The following is a 15753-nucleotide window of genomic DNA, read 5'->3' on the forward strand; positions in this document are numbered from 1 at the left end:
GCATGGCTACGCGACAACTTTGTTCCGGCATCGTGCCGTTTACACGCCACGTCTCCCGCTCGGCTAAGCCTCTCGGCGGCCGGCTCGTCGTAGCACCTTGGAATCGATGGTCCACCACCATATCCAGTTCAGTTTAGTATATCTAAATAGACTCACTTCAACAACAACGAATTGTTTCGTCGAATCCCACGAGCAATGCAACACGTACAGGTGTCATGAAGGATAGTACAATTTAGGTGGTCACGAGGAAGGACTACGATCTGGTTTCCTCAACGTCGAGACACGCATGGGAAAACAAGCGCTCAAACTGTGTAAAAGAAACGGCGCCATCGTTGGGCTGGCTGCGCGTGTAGGCGACGAGTCGTCGTCGTCGTCGCACGCATCCAGTTTGCAATATGAGGAGGGTCTGTACGATCAAGAAAATACGGGAATGCTCCTGGTTTTGAATCCCCCTCGAGGATGTAGGACTTGTGGGCTGTTAAAGCGCCCTATTGGTGCACAGCCGCGAGCTAACGCGTTGTCATCGCTGTGGGACGACATCGTCGTGCCACCGGCGGGGGGCCATCGTTTCCTGCCGTGCAACGCCCCCGCAAAAAGAGAGACGTGTGTGCTTGGACGTTGGAGGCCACGAGTAGACACTCCAACCGCTGAGTTTCCCCACCGACGACTGCGGGAACAACGTGATCGACTGACGACGCGCATCGTCAATACACCAGGGGCAATAAAGTAGTTAATTGACCCTTGAGATTATTAACTTTCGAGTCGTTTACATGTACCTGTGTCGTGGGACGACGCCTTTCTGGCGTTTCGTCCAAAATGAGGTGAAAAGATATATACGCAACGTGACGCATTTTTGAAACGCGGATTTGTCAACGCCGATCATTCACACTCAAACTTGACACGATGGGACGAAGCGCCTACATGACGGGTAAGGTGACGAGTGTCAAGTCCAAGGACTCGCTGTGCAGCCACTGGCGGTGCTTGTACCAACGCACCGTCGCAATCGGAGGTCTCTTCGTCCTCCCGCTCATTGCGAGCGACGCGATCGTCAACAACTGGGCCATCAACGCGTACCTTGGCGACGGCAAGTTCTTCTTCACGCCGATCGCAGCGGCGCAAAACGCGCAGCAGCTCAGTGCGCAGTACAGCTACGCGCGGAGCCTCGGCATCCACGACCTTTCCAAGATTGGTCAATGGATCGCCAACGCAACCATTGTCCGCCTCGTCACCGACAGTGACGATGTGTACGTCATCAATGCCGGCGAGTTTCCGTTGACACGGGCGACCAACCTGTGTCCGACGTTCGCTCAAACGTACGGAATTCCAAGCGTCGGCAACGTCCGGCTGGCGCTCGCGTCCGACACGGTGACATTCTACCGCGGCAACGCGCTCACGCATTTTTTCACGGACGACGCTGAGGCCAACTTGGGCAACTCGTCCATGAAGTCCACCGAGTTGTTCGAGCTCGGCTATGTGCCCGGACGCACGGGCACGGACCTCCGCTTCACGCACGACGTGCTGGTTCAAAACACCTCGACGCCGCAATCCCAGATCGTCAAGTTTTACCGCATCTTCCCCCGGACGTACTGCACCGGGTGCGCGCCGGCGGCGGAGCTCGGCCACGGCATTTGCAACTTTACTTATGTCTACAATGACACGACGAAAGCGCTTCGCGTGACCAACAGCAGCTTTGTGCCAGGCTCGACGTACTTTCTCGGGCTCATGATGCCCAACTCCTCGTTCGGCGTCGCAGCGCTCTACATCAAGCTGGCAGCGATCGCCATCGCGATCTGCGGGTACCTCGCCGGTCGGCGCACCGTCCAGTGGCTCGAAGTGGACCCTACTAAAGTCGACGGGGTCGGGGCGCGTGCCTTTCGCATGGTCTTTCCCAAGCTCTTTCCGTACCAGAGCAACGCGCTGAGCTACGCATCGTTTTGCTACAACTCGGATTTGTTTGTGTTTCTGTATGCGCTCTCGGTGCTTCTCGACCTCAACACGTCGTTCATCTTTGTTCGCGAAGTCAACGTGTACAACAATCTCGCACCGCAATTCGTCCACTCGCTGCAAATGTTTTCTCTCTCGAGCCGGCTTCTCTGGGTCAACTGCGCGTTCCTCAAGCTTCTCAAGATTGTCTGGAGCTTTGTGAGCGCCGCGACGGTCAACGGCGAGAGCACGCTCATGGGCTTCTTGAACCTCTCGTCCACGACGTCCGTGTACCTCAGCGCAGTCCTCCTCTTCTACGTGCCCGCGTACATTGAGTACAACAACTCGGTGGCGACGCCAATTCGCAACGTCAACGAAAGCATCGACGGCATCCGCGTCCGCGTCTTCGACGGGTTTTACCTCCGCGTGCTCTCGTCCGTCGGCGTCGGCCTCGTCGTCAACCTCTTCCTTGTCACGGCCGCCGATCGGCTCTGGAATTGGCGCTACTGGCAGCTTTTGGCGAAAAACTCACTGGCGCGCCAAGCCATGTACAACAGCAGCTCGATCGTATGCGACTTTGTCGACGGCATCGAGCCGGACGCGGACGGCGCCGCGTCGTCGATCGTGTGCCGCGCGCGCCGCTTGAGCACACTGCAGTGGTTCTTCATGAGCCATTTGACGTGCTTTGGCTTGCCGGAGAAGGAGCTCCGGGCCAAGAAGCTCTCGATCGTACATGTCAACGTCAAGCACCACCACACGGCGAATTCGAGCTCGCGCTCGAGTTCGATCACGTATCCAACGGCGCTGCCGCTGCCGTCACCCGTGCCCGACGACGGCGCGTACATGGTCGTCCAGGACGGCGACCACAACATCCACCTCCTGGACGGCCAGCTCAACGACGTGACGAGCCTCGTGTACAACATCAAGGTGCTCAAGAACACGACCGTCACCATCAAGTGAGACAACCGAACATGCTGGTTTTAGACTGCTAGCTATTACATGTTGACGTACTTGCATTAATATTTGCCGACATGGTGAACACAACCAAGAAGGGCGCTTCGTACAAGATTCGCAGTCTATTAGTCCTCGAGACCATTGACAGTGATTTTTCGATCAGCTTTGAGAGTTGAGACCAAAGGCCGGATTGGAGCCTAGCACCCCATAATCTGATGCACCCAAGCAGTCGGAGTCAAGCCTCCCACATCTGATTTCAGATCGGTTTTCACAATTTATACTGTCTTAGGATGGAAAATAACTACCATTCCTACTTTACCGGCACTGTTTCTAGCGGTGTATGCGTTTCTGAGAGATCACTTCGATGCGTTTCAAATCTACATGAAAATCCTATCGAACAAGCCAAAATTCCAGCGAATCGGCTAACAGGTTCGCAAAATACACAAAAAATCACTGCAATGGTCTCCAGGACTCTAAATCGGTTCTTCACAGCTCCGCACTTTCTCACTTGACGCGTGATTTTGCACGCGTTGCCGCAAGGCACTGACCCTCGGCGATGACCCCTCCCCTCCACCAACAGCACATAAATCCTATTGGATTTATGTACTCCTGCCTCCACGCACTCGACCATCGAGAGCCGCGTCGCACAGCCTCACTTCACCGGCTATCGAAACCGTTCAGCGTCGTCGGCTAGTCCAACCGGTTTAGGGCTCGGTTTCTTTCAACAAGCTTGCGCTTGGAGGTTTCCCGAAGCGCAAGCGTCTCGCTTGAACTACTGCTGTAGTAGTAGTTGCGAAGTTGAGCCCCAAATCTTCCAGTTTCGACTCGAAAATGGTGCCGGTTGAGACTCGCCGCCGTCCTCACTGCCGGATACTCGCTAGTACTATACACCGAGATGGGCCATTGCACTTGGCTTTTTGGTGACGCAAACACAAGGGCCATCCCTTTCGTTCGAGAAGGGTCGATGGACTGACCAAGGTGCGTAGGACCGCAGAGTAGCCGGCGGATATGAGGCTGCTGGTTTCACCACGTCGACAGCACCACCGTGTATAAAAACGTACGACGTATATTCCAACCTCTATCGGATCGTCATGGGCGCGTTCCTGAGCACTTTAGTATTGAAGGCTGCGCTGCCCACACTGGCAAAGCTGCCATCGAGCAAGTGGATCACGCGGTCGCCGTCTTGGACGATCGTAAAGAGCTCTTCCGGCGCCTCTTCATCGATCGCGGTGGTCGGCTCGGCCGCCTGCGCCGTCAGATTCCGAAACGTCCGCGCGGCCTTGATGTGGATGAGCATCGTCTTCTTCTTCTTCACATAGAGGTCTTTGGCCGGCAAGCCAAAGCACGTCAAGTGGCTCATGAAAAACCACTGCAGCGTGCTCAGCCGGCGCGCGCGGATGCTCGTCGTGGTCGTCACGCCGTCGTCGTGGTTCTCGAGGGGCGGAAGGTAGTCGCAGAGGATCGAGCTGCTGTTGTACACGGTTTGACGCGTAAGCGAGTTGTTGCGCAGCGTGCGCCAATACTTGTAGTTGATGGCGTGGTCGATGACCGTCACGCCAAAGACATTGATGAGCAGGAGGTACAGAATGGACACGGCGACGCGCATGTAGCTGCCGTGCACCACCTCGACGCGGAGTCCATCGAGCGACTCGACCGACTTGGGCAAATCCATGGTTACCGAGTTGTCGTACTCGACGAACGCGGGAATAAAGAAGAGCAGGACCGCGCTAAGGTAGAGGTACGTGACACTGGAAAAGTTGAAGAACGTCATGACGTTGCTTTGGCCATTGTACTCGGCGTGCACGACGAGGTTCCAGAGGATCTTGCACACCTTGAGGATCGCGCAGTTGACCCAGAGCATTCGACACGAGAGCGAAAGCGTCGTGAGCAACGGAAGTGTTTGGGGCACATGCGCGTTGTTGTACACGTTGATGCGGCCGACGTACAAGAGGCAGTTTTGCAGATCGAGGAGCACCGAGGACGCGTAGAGGAGCACGAAGACGTCCGAATTGTAGCAAAACATGTCGTAGCTCAGCGCGTGGCTCGGAAATGGAAAGTACTTGGGGACGACGGTCCGAAGCACCTTGGCGACGACCGAGTCGGGCGTGGATGGGTCGACTTCAAACCACTGCACAGTCCGGCGGCTCGCGAGGAAGCCCGCAATACCGAGCATGATCGCCGCGAGCTTGGCGACCAGCGACACGACGCCGACGACCGAGTTGACCATGGTCACGCCCAGCTTGTACGTCGAGCCGGGTACAAAGGCGCTGGAGACGACGCGGAGCGTTTGATTGGCGTCACTATACCCCAAGGTCAAGTTGCAGCGACTGAAGCCGAGCTCCGCGATCGGCGTGCATCCGGTGCAAAAGTTGTGCGTGTAGATGCGGAAATAGGGCACGACGAGATGCTGCAGTTGAGACGTGTTGGCGATTCTGAACGGCGTCGTGAAGCGCTTGTCGACGCTCGTGCGCCCGGGGACGTACCCGAGCGAAAAGAGGTCGGCGCTCGACATGCCTGGCGTTGCCAAGCTGGTGGTTTGATCGTTTGTGAAGAAATGGTCCATCGCGTGGCCGCGGTAGAACGAGATCGCGTCGTCTGCGAGCGCCAAGCGAATCGATGAGCCGGCCGACGCACTGTACGTGCCTTGAAAGATCGGACAGAGATCCGTGGACGGCGTGAGCGCAAACTCGCCGGCCGTGAACGTGTACATGTGCTTGCTCTTGGTCACGAGGTGGCTCACGCTCACATTCGTCATCCAGTACCCAACGTCCGAGAGGTTGGCGATCGCGCGGCCGTGCCCAAAGCTGTACTCGGTATCGAGCTCATATGCGGCACCAATGCCGCCGACCGGCGTCAAGAAGAAGAAGCCGCCACCGAGAAAGTTGTTGAGCGACCAGTTGTTGACGACCGCGTCCACCGTGAGCAGCAAGACGACGAGCGACCCAAAGAGGCGCGTAGCGTACCAGTGCAGCGTGTCCGAGGCGCGGGCGAGGCGCACGCGAAGCGGCTCCGTCGATTCGGAGCGCATGCCGTTCCCACCGGTTGACAGCCGTTGGTGGTTGCTATAATAAGCGCTGCGCACGAAATTGGCAGACTTTTTAGAGAAAGGCCGGCAGCAAACACCGACCGACGCTCCTTGGTACCTCGATTGAACGAGCTTGGGTCCTCGTCATTATGCATGTAGGACAATGTTGACAGTAGATACATACTAGTATCCAATATCGATGACGTGTGTCGTCGTACGTAATGGTGACAAAAGTAGTGTTTGAGAATCTTGATGTTGTCGACAAGACTCGACACGTCGCTGAGCTGACCGTCGAGAAGGAGCGGTCGCTGTCCTGGACGACCATGTAGACCGAGTCGTGAATGTCATAGCCGCGGCCGCCGGGATTTGCAGCGTTCAGAACCGAGACAGCGTCGCTGATTGCAAAGAAGATTGTTGTATCGGTTTGCTGCGTCTGGAGGCGCGATAGTACGTTGCTAATCGACTGCTTCTTCATGCGCAGCTCAGGCAACCGTCCAGTAATCGCAGACAATCGGGTTGCTGTTCGCTTGGCGCGCCAAACTGTTTTGGCTAAAAAGACCCCGTTTTGGTCGGGCCGAGCAATTCCCGTCCGATATGAGTCATCTCGGACGGGAATTGCTGAAAGTTGAACACGGTGTAGTTGGCGTTGAAGAGATGCCCAATGCTACTGCCACCCTGAAAGGCGTACTGCGTCATGAGCTGGTTGGCGCTGAGCGCGGCCGCATTTGGCATTGTTGCGTGCGTGTGCCGTGGGTCCACGCAACAGGAGCGGTTGCGTCAGTTGCAACAAAATGGGGGGCTCTCTAAATTTATCGCATTTTCAAAACCCACGCTGGAGTCGTCAGAAAAGCCACCGCGTAAAACTCATGTCGCGGCGACGCAGCAGGTTGGGCAATGGTATCGATTCGGGCAGCATGCGAGGCCTCGCGTACCGCGGGTTCGGCTATGCCAAGAATATTGCGGGCTTCCTCGTCATCCTCCTCATCCTCATGGACGCGCTTGTGAACAACTGGACGCTAAGCAACTACCTCGGGGGTGGATACTTTTTCTTGACGCCGCTCGGGTCTGTCCAGAACGCGCGGCAGCTCGAGACCAAGTACAGCTACATGCGCGGTCTCTCGATCAAGAACTTGTCCAACATGGGTCAGTGGATGTCGAACTTTACGATCATCAACTTTGTGCAGAAAAGCGACCGGTTCTACGTCATCTCGGCGGGCGAATACGACTTGACGCCGGCCATGGTGCTCTGTCCCGTCTTTCAAGGCGTCTATGGCAACATTGACAGTTCAAAAAAGTGAAATTGGCACTTGCGACCGACGCGACGACCTACTACCGCGGCAACATGCTCACGCACATGTTTACGAACGATGCGACCGTCGACGTGGCGACGCCGGATATGCGCAGCGCCGACGTCATCGCGCGCGGGTACCTCCCCGGCCAGACGACCGTCGACAAGCGCTTCACGCGCGACTTTTCGATCCAGAATACGTCGTCTGAGCAGACCCAGGTCGTGCCCTACTTTCGAATCCTCTCACGCAACTACTGCACCGGCTGTGACCCGGTCGCCGAGCTCGGGTACTCAACATGCGAGTTCAAAATGGTCTACAATGACGCGGCCAAGACGCTCACGGTCACGTCCAGTGCCTTTGTACCGGGCTCGACGTACAAGCTTGGGTCCACGGTCCTCAATTCCGCGTTTGGCCAAGTCGCGATCGTGACCAAGCTCATCGCGATTCTATTCGCCATCGCGGGATACCTTGCGGGCCGGCGCACGATCCAGTGGCTCGAAGTGGACCCGGCGAAACCCGACTCGATGCTCACCAAGGTTCTTCGGACGGTCATTCCAAAGTACTTTCCGTACCAGAGCGACGCGCTCAGCTACGACATGTTCATGTACAACTCGGACATTTTCGTGCTGTTGTACACGTTCGCGGTGCTCCTCGACTTGCAAAACAGCATGCAACACACGCGCAATGTCAACTTCTACAACGCGCTCGCGCCACGGTTCCTTGTGTCGATTGAAATGTTTTCCCTCTCGCTGCGTCTGCTGTGGGGCAACCTCGCGATCCTCAAGCTCGCCAAATTGCTCTGGAACCTCCTCGGCATTGCGTCGTACAATGGCCAGAGCACGACCATGGGCTTCTTCAATTTCTCCAGTGTCACGTACCTCTACCTCTCGGCGATTCTGCTCTTTTACGTACCGGCGCTCATCGAGTACAACAACTCGGTGTCGGTCGACATTTACAACGCGATCGAGCCGATCGATGGCATCGGTGTCAATGTCATCAACGGCAAATACCTCCGCGTTGCTCCGTACGTGGTGTTCGCACTCGTCCTCAACCTCTTGGTGGTGATTCTGCTGGATCACGGCATCAACTACAAGTACTTCAAGATGCTGCGCAAAAACAGTTTGGCGCGCCAAGCGGTCTACAACAGCACGTCGATCCTGTGCGATTTTCTCTGGGGCATCGAGCCGCGCGCCCATGTCAACGGCGCAGACGGCGCGATTGTCCTTGTGCGCGCCCGGCGCCTCAGTACGCTCCAGTGGTTTTTCATGTGCCACTTGACGTGCTTTTGTCTGCCGGCCAAAGACCTCGTGATTCGAAAGAAGGCAACGCTGCAGGTCAAGAGCTCGGTGCGCTCGGCGAAGGCCAGCTCCGTGTGGGATGCGTCGGCGACCGACACCTCGACGATTGCAACGACAACGGATGCCGACGAGGGCACGGAGAACATGTGCCTCCTCGTCCAGGACTGGGACCGCAACATCCACCTTCTCGACCACACGCTGACTGAGGTGACGAGCCTTGTGTACAATATCAAGGTGCTCAAGAACACGCGCGTCACGATCCGATGACTCGAGACACTTGACTTTTTCTAGTGCATGTTTATAGACAACTATTGCATCCTAGTGCAAGTCAATAGACAATAAGAAATCTTATTTTCGAAAGTACGCAGAGGGCGATCTCATGCGTCTCGAGTCTACTAACTGTGAGTACCTGAGGGGAGCATCATCCATCGGCTCGAATCATCAGCGGACGTCACTTGGTTTGGTCGCCGCTTGGATCCTCAATGGTTGCAATAATGTTACTTGTAAAGCATCGAGCTGCGCCGTGTTGGACAAGGTTTCCGTACGCTACTCAGCCAGCATTGGACTCCGCGCCTGCACAGCCCTGGATCGGACCGCTCGATCCCGGCGTGCTTCGGAGCAGCATCATTACACGTATAAAAATATCGAGCAGCAGTGCACGCGATCGGCGTTCCCAAGCAAAGCAAACGAAGACGCCACTTCGAACCCGCCTGTTTGTTTTTAGCCGAAACCGAAGTTACTTCAAGTATCGTCACTTGCAGTTGCCACTCGACGCGATGCCTCCATCAATCCACGCGTTCGTCGTCGACCACCATGGGGTGCGCGGCCTCGCACGCCTCGGGTACGACTACGTCAAGCGCGCGATGAGCCTCTTCGTCGTCTTGCTTCTCGCAATGGACGCCGTCGTCAACAACTGGGCGCTCAGCAACTACCTCGCGGGCGGGTATTTCTTTCTGACGCCAATTGGTGCGGTTCAGAACGCCCCGCAGCTCGAGACGCAGTACAGCTACATGCGCGGGTACTCGATCGCCAACATGTCCAACATGGGTCAGTGGATGGCCAACTACACGGTGGTCAACTTGGTCAGCAAGAACGACCGCGTCTTCGCGATTTCTGCCGGCGAGTTTGAGCTTACGCCGTCGACCGTCCTCTGCCCCATCTTTCAAGGCGACTATAACGTGGATCTGAGCGTCTCCAACAAGGTCAAGCTCGCCGTCGCGGCCGACGCGACGACGTTCTACCGCGGCAACGCCTTCACCCATGCGACCAATGCCAACGACAAGGTGCCGGCTGGTGCCAGCAGCGTCGACCTCCTCAAGCATGGGTACCTCCCGGGGCGGACCACCGTCGACAAGCGCTTCACGCGTGATATCGTCCTCGCCAACACGCCGACACCCCAAACGCAGGTGGTGCCGTACTTCCGCATCTACTCGCGCAACTACTGCACCGGCTGCGACACGGTCGCGGAGCTCGGGTACTCGACGTGTGAGTTCAAAATGATCTACAATGACGCGGTCAAGACGCTCACGGTCACGTCCAGTGCCTTCGTGCCGGGCTCGACGTACCAGCTCGGATTCACGGTCGTCAACTCGGCGATGGCGCTCACCGCCCTCATCGTCAAGCTCCTTGCGATTTTTGTGGGCGTTGGCGGGTACATTGCGAGCCGCCGCACCGTGCAGTGGTTTGAAGTCGACCCGGCGAAACCCGACTCGTTCGTCGCCAAGGCGATTCGCACCGTCGTGCCCAAGTACTTTCCATTTCCGTCCGAAGCTCTGAGCTACGACATGCTGCTCTTCAACTCGGACATTTTTGTCTATCTGTACACACTCTCGGTCGTCCTCGACTTGCAAAATTGTCTGCGCTACGCCCGGGACGTCAGCGTCTACAACGCGCCGGCGCCGCAAGCGCTCGTGTCGATCGAGATCTTTGCGCTCTCGTTCCGCCTTCTCTGGCTCAACCTCGTCATCCTCAAGCTCTGCAAATTGCTCTGGAACCTCCTCGGTATCGCGTCGTTCAATGGCCAGAGCGTCATGATGGGCTTCTTCAACTTCTCGAGCGTCACCGCCTTGTACCTCAGCGGCCTCTCCCTCTTTTTCATCCCGTCCTTTATCGACTATAGCAACTCGGACAGCTACGAGCTGTACCAGCACACCGAGCCACTCGACGGGATTCGCGTCGAGGTCGTCCACGGCATTTACATCCGCGTCGCGCCGTACGTCGTGTTCGTACTCCTCGTCAATATCGTCGTCATCCTCGTGCTCGACCACGTGTGGAACCTGGCGCATTGGAAAATGCTGCGCAAAAACAGCTTGGCGCGCCAAGCGGTCTACAACAGCACGTCGATCATGTGCGACTTTCTCTGGGGCATCGAGCCGCACGAGCTCCCGACCGGTCCTGGCTCGGTCGTTTGCATCAGTGCGCGCCGGCTGAGTACGCTCCAATGGTTTTACATGAGCCATTTAACGTGTTTTGGCTTGCCGGCCAAAGACCTCCTGGCGAAGAAACGAGTCATGCTGGCCGTGCACGTCAGGTCGCTGCCCACCAAGCCGGTGACGTCGCCCGACGAACCGCCGTCGGCCACAGCCGATGCGACGGACGAGTACTTTATGCTGGCGCAGGACGGCGACGCCAACATCCACATCCTCGACGGCAACCTCACCGAAGTCCCCAGCGTCGTGTACAACGTCAAGATCCTCAAGAACTCTTTCATCAAACTCAAGTAGAGACACAACTCATTGTGCACACGTTTATACATGAATAGAATGATGTTGTTTAAACAAGAATGAACAACACACAATCAAAAGAGGCGTTCGGGTGTTCTAAAAGGCAAATAGCAATACTACCATTTTGTGTAAAATATTGTCCGATCGACATGGCCCTATTACCGGTACCGCACACGACGCTACCATCCTACGGTGCGAGTACTGTCCTCGGCGCGACGAGATGCGATCTGAGTCGCCCCCGATCATCATCATCATCATCCTCATTCCACCACCAGGCCCGACGGGCTCGACCGCCATGAGCAGACGCCGCGTCATGGACTGCGGCCAATGGCCCCTCGTCGGCGCCTTGCGATAGGTGTAGAAACGCAGACCATTACACGACGGCCACTACACTCGGTCGCACGTCCCAACACCCTTGTAGAGGTGTGCATGCTAACGCTACAGAGCGCGACGCAGCCTTTTACGACGACCACGTCCCTGCGCAGCACGCCACTCCATGTATCCTCAACTCTACTCTGCATCGCTGAGGGCGTGGAGAAAAGTCGGGCGTCTGAAAAGGCCATCCACAGCGAGAACGACGAACGACTTGGCGTAGCTTCAAGTCGACGCGGTTGGTTACGTTCGCACACACATTCGCCAGCTGTCGGCAGAGTACCGTGTACTTTTGTGCCGCAGCGCCGCTGGGCGTCATGCCACCCAACGCAAACGGTCGTCCTTCGCAGGAAGGCAGCTGCGATCGACGCAGTGGCTCCTACCACCGCAGTAGTACGGGTAGTCGTTGTATCGCGGTCGCGTGGCAAACCGGCGGCGGTTTGTCTGGCGCTGCCGCCATCTTGGACCGAGATACACTACAGCGGCGCAATGGCTGTTATGGCGGGTAGGGTCGAGCCGACAATTCAAAAGAGGCTTAACGCGTGTGGATTTATTACAAAAGGCCAGTTTTTGTTTTCCGTGGTGGTAAAAGATGGGTGCACAGCAAACTCGGCCGGCCGTGTGTCACGGCAGAGAGTAACGCGCTGGCTCCCGTCGCGACATGGACGACGTTCGCAGCATTTGAGAACTTGCAACGAGACGAGGATGGGTTTCTTTGGTCGGTCCAGCGAAGCGTCCCCGCGGTCGCCCTCGATCAGCCACAACGACTTGACGCCGAGCGGCCTCGAAGACAAGGAAAACGAGCATGGCGATCTCCAGCGCAAGAAGCGCATGCTCATCATGGCGGGCTGCGGCCTCGCAGTCGTTGCCGCTGTCGGCGTTGTGACGTTTGCAGCGACGAGCTCGACAGACGCCAGCACGGGCGAAGGCCTTTCCACGACACCCAAGCCGACGACGGCGGCTGCCAACGGCGAAACCTTGGTCGGCTCGACGGGCCACCTCGACAGTGTCCCGGCGGAGAGCACGTTCACCCCGGTGGCCACGACCGCCGATGCGCCCGAGTCGGCCAACGTGACGTTGATTGGCGACCTCAACGCGCTTCCGGGTACGGAAAACGCGACGACAACGCAGACGCCGACGACGGCACCGGTCACCGAAGTGCCTACGCCGGCCCCGACGACAGAAGCGCCAACGCCCGCGCCAACGCCCGCGCCGACGCCCGCCCCGACTCCGGCTCCCACGCCGGCACCGACGCCTGCTCCGACCCCGCCCCCACGCCTGCGCCTACGCCTTCGCCGTCGAGCGGCTCGCCCTCGGACAACGGGTCGGGTCTCTGGGGCGGCAAGCTCTCGATTGTCAACAACCTCCCCAAGGTCTGCAAGTACACGGACAAGACCGCGACGTGGTTCTCGTCCAACGGCCACGGCGACCTCAAGCAGGGCGAGTCGGCGACGCTCGGCCCGTTTGGCGGCAGCTACACGGTCGGCGTCCAGGAGAACGTCTTCGAGTGGTGCACGTACTCTGGCACTTGCGCCTGGAACAACGGCGCGGCCGACAACTACTGCTATAACGTCAGTGTCGACAAGAACTGCAACGTCAAGTGGAACGACTGCCCGTACCCGTCGGGCAAGAACGGCGGCCTCTCGCCAGCGCCGGATGGTCGCAAGCGTTATACCATCACGGGCGCCATCAGCAAGGATGGCGTCTGCGTCCTCACCGTCAACCCGACGGGCGGCGGTTCCTTCTTCTGCGAGGCGTCGATCTAAGCACGCTTGTCCATGGATCGCTACATGGCTATCGCGTTGCAGATACACCTGCCCACGAGTACTTGTGCTGTCTCCATTAGGTTGATACAAGTCCGTATTTGACGAGTACATTTCTGAATTTATACCGCAACCCTACCCTATCGCAGTTGCTAGTTTGGTCTTGATTACCCACGCTTGCTACTGGTAGAGCATGTGGTCGTGAGGGGTCTGCCGACCAAATGTATAGACAAATACCATGGCTACGAGCCGCTACGAGCTAGCGTTACGAGATCGGACCCTTGGCTCTCGTGCCATCAACTCGACCACAGCTACACTCCATGGCTACACTCCATCGCCAAAGCAAAACGGTCTAAAACCTGTTTAGCAATGTTGAAAACATGTTGAAAACAGACTCCACCAACCAGCTGTCGAGGGTGCCACGTTGTCTTCGGCGCGATGGCGTCGACTCGACGAATCGCCCAACGTTGCTGCTATGGCATCGACCCGAGTACCGGTCGATGCGAAGCTCGACGAGGCTGCTGATACTCTGATCCAAGGCCATGACGACCCGAGCCACGCAGCCCTTGCTCATCCGCGGTCGCCGTCGACAGGGCATGGGACCTTGCTCCTCAGCCTCGCGGCGGTCGTCGTCATGGCTCTCGCGGGTATCTTGCTCGTCCTACCTTCAACGACGACTGCAATAGCGGAGCAGCCTCGACACAGCCGCCTTCCTGCGACAACGCTCCCGGCGTCGCACGCCCCAGGGTTCAAACCGTGGGCTCCACTGCCTGCGGTCGACGGCCGAAAGCTGGCCTACATGCTGTACGCGACTAACGACCTCCAAGCGTGTAACGCGCTCATCGCTGCCAAGAAGATCCGCGCGCTTGGCACGCCATCGTTCATTGAGATTGTTGCGTTGGTCACAGAAGACGTCTCGGTGCAAGCGCGCCAGGTTCTGGTGAACGGCGGGGTTCGCCCCATGACCGTTGCTCGCTGGCGGCGCAAGACGGGCAATGACTACTACAAGGACTCGCTCACGAAGCTGCGCATCTTCCAAGAGCTCGGGTACGATCGCGTCATCTACGTCGACACGGACACGGTCATCATGAAGAACCTCGACGAGCTCTTCCACCTGCCGCACGCGGTCTTTTGGGCACCTCGCGCGTACTGGCTCGAGCACCTTCAGCCGTTCATCACGTCCGTGTTGCTCGTCGTGGACCCAGACAATGCGCTCTTCACGCATTTGGAGCACGCGATCGAGCATGAAACCGAGGTGCGCTTCGACATGGACGTCCTCAACGTCGAGTGGCAGCATGTAGCCGGCATCCTTCCCTCCGAGTACGTCGTGCTCACGACGCATCTCAAGGAGAACGTGCACAAGTACCTCTTTGGCTACACGTCGTTCCTCGACCGAGTCAGCCATACGTACATTCATCACTTCTCGTACTCGGACCAGTACATCAAGCCATGGACGATGGACGCCGACGCGATCGAGCGCCAACCGCACGTTCTTCCTCTCTACTACGAGCTCTACGAAGAGTATTGGGCACAGCGGCGGGCGTTGTGCTCCTTTCTGTGATAAGACGACCGAGCGCCTGTTCCTCGTGGTTTGCAGCCGCTGCTTCTTAGTCTCTCTCTCGTCGGTAGCACCAAGAGGCCACCGGTAACAGAGTCCTACATAAATTCATTGAGCTCGTGGCTATAACTCTCGTCTAATGCATCTACCGGTAATGCAACAGGCAGTGAAATGCGAGCGAAAATGCGCCGACACAGCAAGACACAAGTCGTGGTGTATGCTTTGGACGGTCGATCGATCCTTGCTCGGACCGTATTACCATCTTCAAACCGGGTGCGTATTTATACTCGGATCTGGGGGCATCTTGAAGGTCATCTTATTCTCGCGTCGTGAATGCGAGACAACAGCGCACGGTTGACGCGTGCTCTTGCTATTTAATCCAGGGCTTCTCTGTGATGCGTTGTGTCTCCTAGTGTTGACTAGCGTTTTGCTAGAACTCCGTCGTCGGAGTCATTTACTACGCGTTGTTCCGATGGAGTCGCCGGTCGACAGATTTGCAATCTTCGGCGGCGGCGGCGCTGACGATCGTCATTTCATCCAATCCAAAGGCAGCGCGCAATAAGCTTGCGGTTTGTATTCGTGTCGTTTACAAGTCACTTGCAGTTGGGTAATCGAACAATCTATGCGCGATGCCATTGGCTCCTTTTTTAGCCAATGGCCTCGTAGGATACCGGCGGAAATCCATACTTGGACCGCTCATTTTGGAATTGCATCCCAAGGTAAGCAAGCATCATGCGCCGCGTCGTCGCGTTTCTTATTGCCGCTACGATCTTAGGCGTCGCCAGCTTCGTCTTCCTCGCCGTCCAACTACCGACTCCATCTGCTACCATGGCTGCCACGCACACGCT

General features: G+C 57.2%; 7 protein-coding genes across 7 annotated transcripts; 5 read left to right on the forward strand and 2 right to left on the reverse strand.

Moving 5' to 3' along the window:
• Window positions 1–903: 903 nt before the first annotated feature.
• Window positions 904–2883, forward strand: SPRG_13493 (hypothetical protein; the record flags this gene model as incomplete). The annotated part of the gene is made up of 1 exon (XM_012353553.1): window positions 904–2883. The coding sequence occupies one exon, from the start codon at window positions 904–906 to the stop codon at window positions 2881–2883; it is 1980 nt and encodes a 659-aa protein (XP_012208943.1).
• A 1072-nt stretch (window positions 2884–3955) lies between these two features.
• On the reverse strand, window positions 3956–5905 carry SPRG_13494 (hypothetical protein; the record flags this gene model as incomplete). Its single annotated transcript, XM_012353554.1, has 1 exon — window positions 3956–5905. One exon carries the CDS (start codon window positions 5903–5905, stop codon window positions 3956–3958), a length of 1950 nt encoding a protein of 649 aa, XP_012208944.1.
• Window positions 5906–6343: 438 nt separating this feature from the next.
• On the reverse strand, window positions 6344–6634 carry SPRG_13495 (hypothetical protein; the record flags this gene model as incomplete). Its single annotated transcript, XM_012353555.1, has 2 exons — window positions 6344–6451; window positions 6513–6634. 2 exons carry the CDS (start codon window positions 6632–6634, stop codon window positions 6385–6387), a joined length of 189 nt encoding a protein of 62 aa, XP_012208945.1. The 3' UTR covers window positions 6344–6384.
• Window positions 6635–6816: 182 nt separating this feature from the next.
• On the forward strand, window positions 6817–8771 carry SPRG_13496 (hypothetical protein; the record flags this gene model as incomplete). Its single annotated transcript, XM_012353556.1, has 2 exons — window positions 6817–7143; window positions 7188–8771. 2 exons carry the CDS (start codon window positions 6817–6819, stop codon window positions 8754–8756), a joined length of 1896 nt encoding a protein of 631 aa, XP_012208946.1. The 3' UTR covers window positions 8757–8771.
• Window positions 8772–9265: 494 nt separating this feature from the next.
• On the forward strand, window positions 9266–11277 carry SPRG_13497 (hypothetical protein; the record flags this gene model as incomplete). Its single annotated transcript, XM_012353557.1, has 2 exons — window positions 9266–10919; window positions 10977–11277. 2 exons carry the CDS (start codon window positions 9266–9268, stop codon window positions 11210–11212), a joined length of 1890 nt encoding a protein of 629 aa, XP_012208947.1. The 3' UTR covers window positions 11213–11277.
• A 1012-nt stretch (window positions 11278–12289) lies between these two features.
• SPRG_13498 (hypothetical protein) lies at window positions 12290–13350 on the forward strand (the record flags this gene model as incomplete). The annotated part of the gene is made up of 2 exons (XM_012353558.1): window positions 12290–12689; window positions 12716–13350. 2 exons carry the CDS (start codon window positions 12290–12292, stop codon window positions 13348–13350), a joined length of 1035 nt encoding a protein of 344 aa, XP_012208948.1.
• Window positions 13351–13822: 472 nt separating this feature from the next.
• Window positions 13823–14908, forward strand: SPRG_13499 (hypothetical protein; the record flags this gene model as incomplete). Its single annotated transcript, XM_012353559.1, has 2 exons — window positions 13823–13994; window positions 14034–14908. 2 exons carry the CDS (start codon window positions 13823–13825, stop codon window positions 14906–14908), a joined length of 1047 nt encoding a protein of 348 aa, XP_012208949.1.
• Between the last annotated feature and the right edge of the window lie 845 nt (window positions 14909–15753).

The sequence above is a fragment of the Saprolegnia parasitica genome (assembly GCF_000151545.1).
Source record: "Saprolegnia parasitica CBS 223.65 unplaced genomic scaffold supercont2.127, whole genome shotgun sequence".
Classification (NCBI taxonomy): Eukaryota; Oomycota; class Saprolegniomycetes; order Saprolegniales; family Saprolegniaceae; genus Saprolegnia; species Saprolegnia parasitica.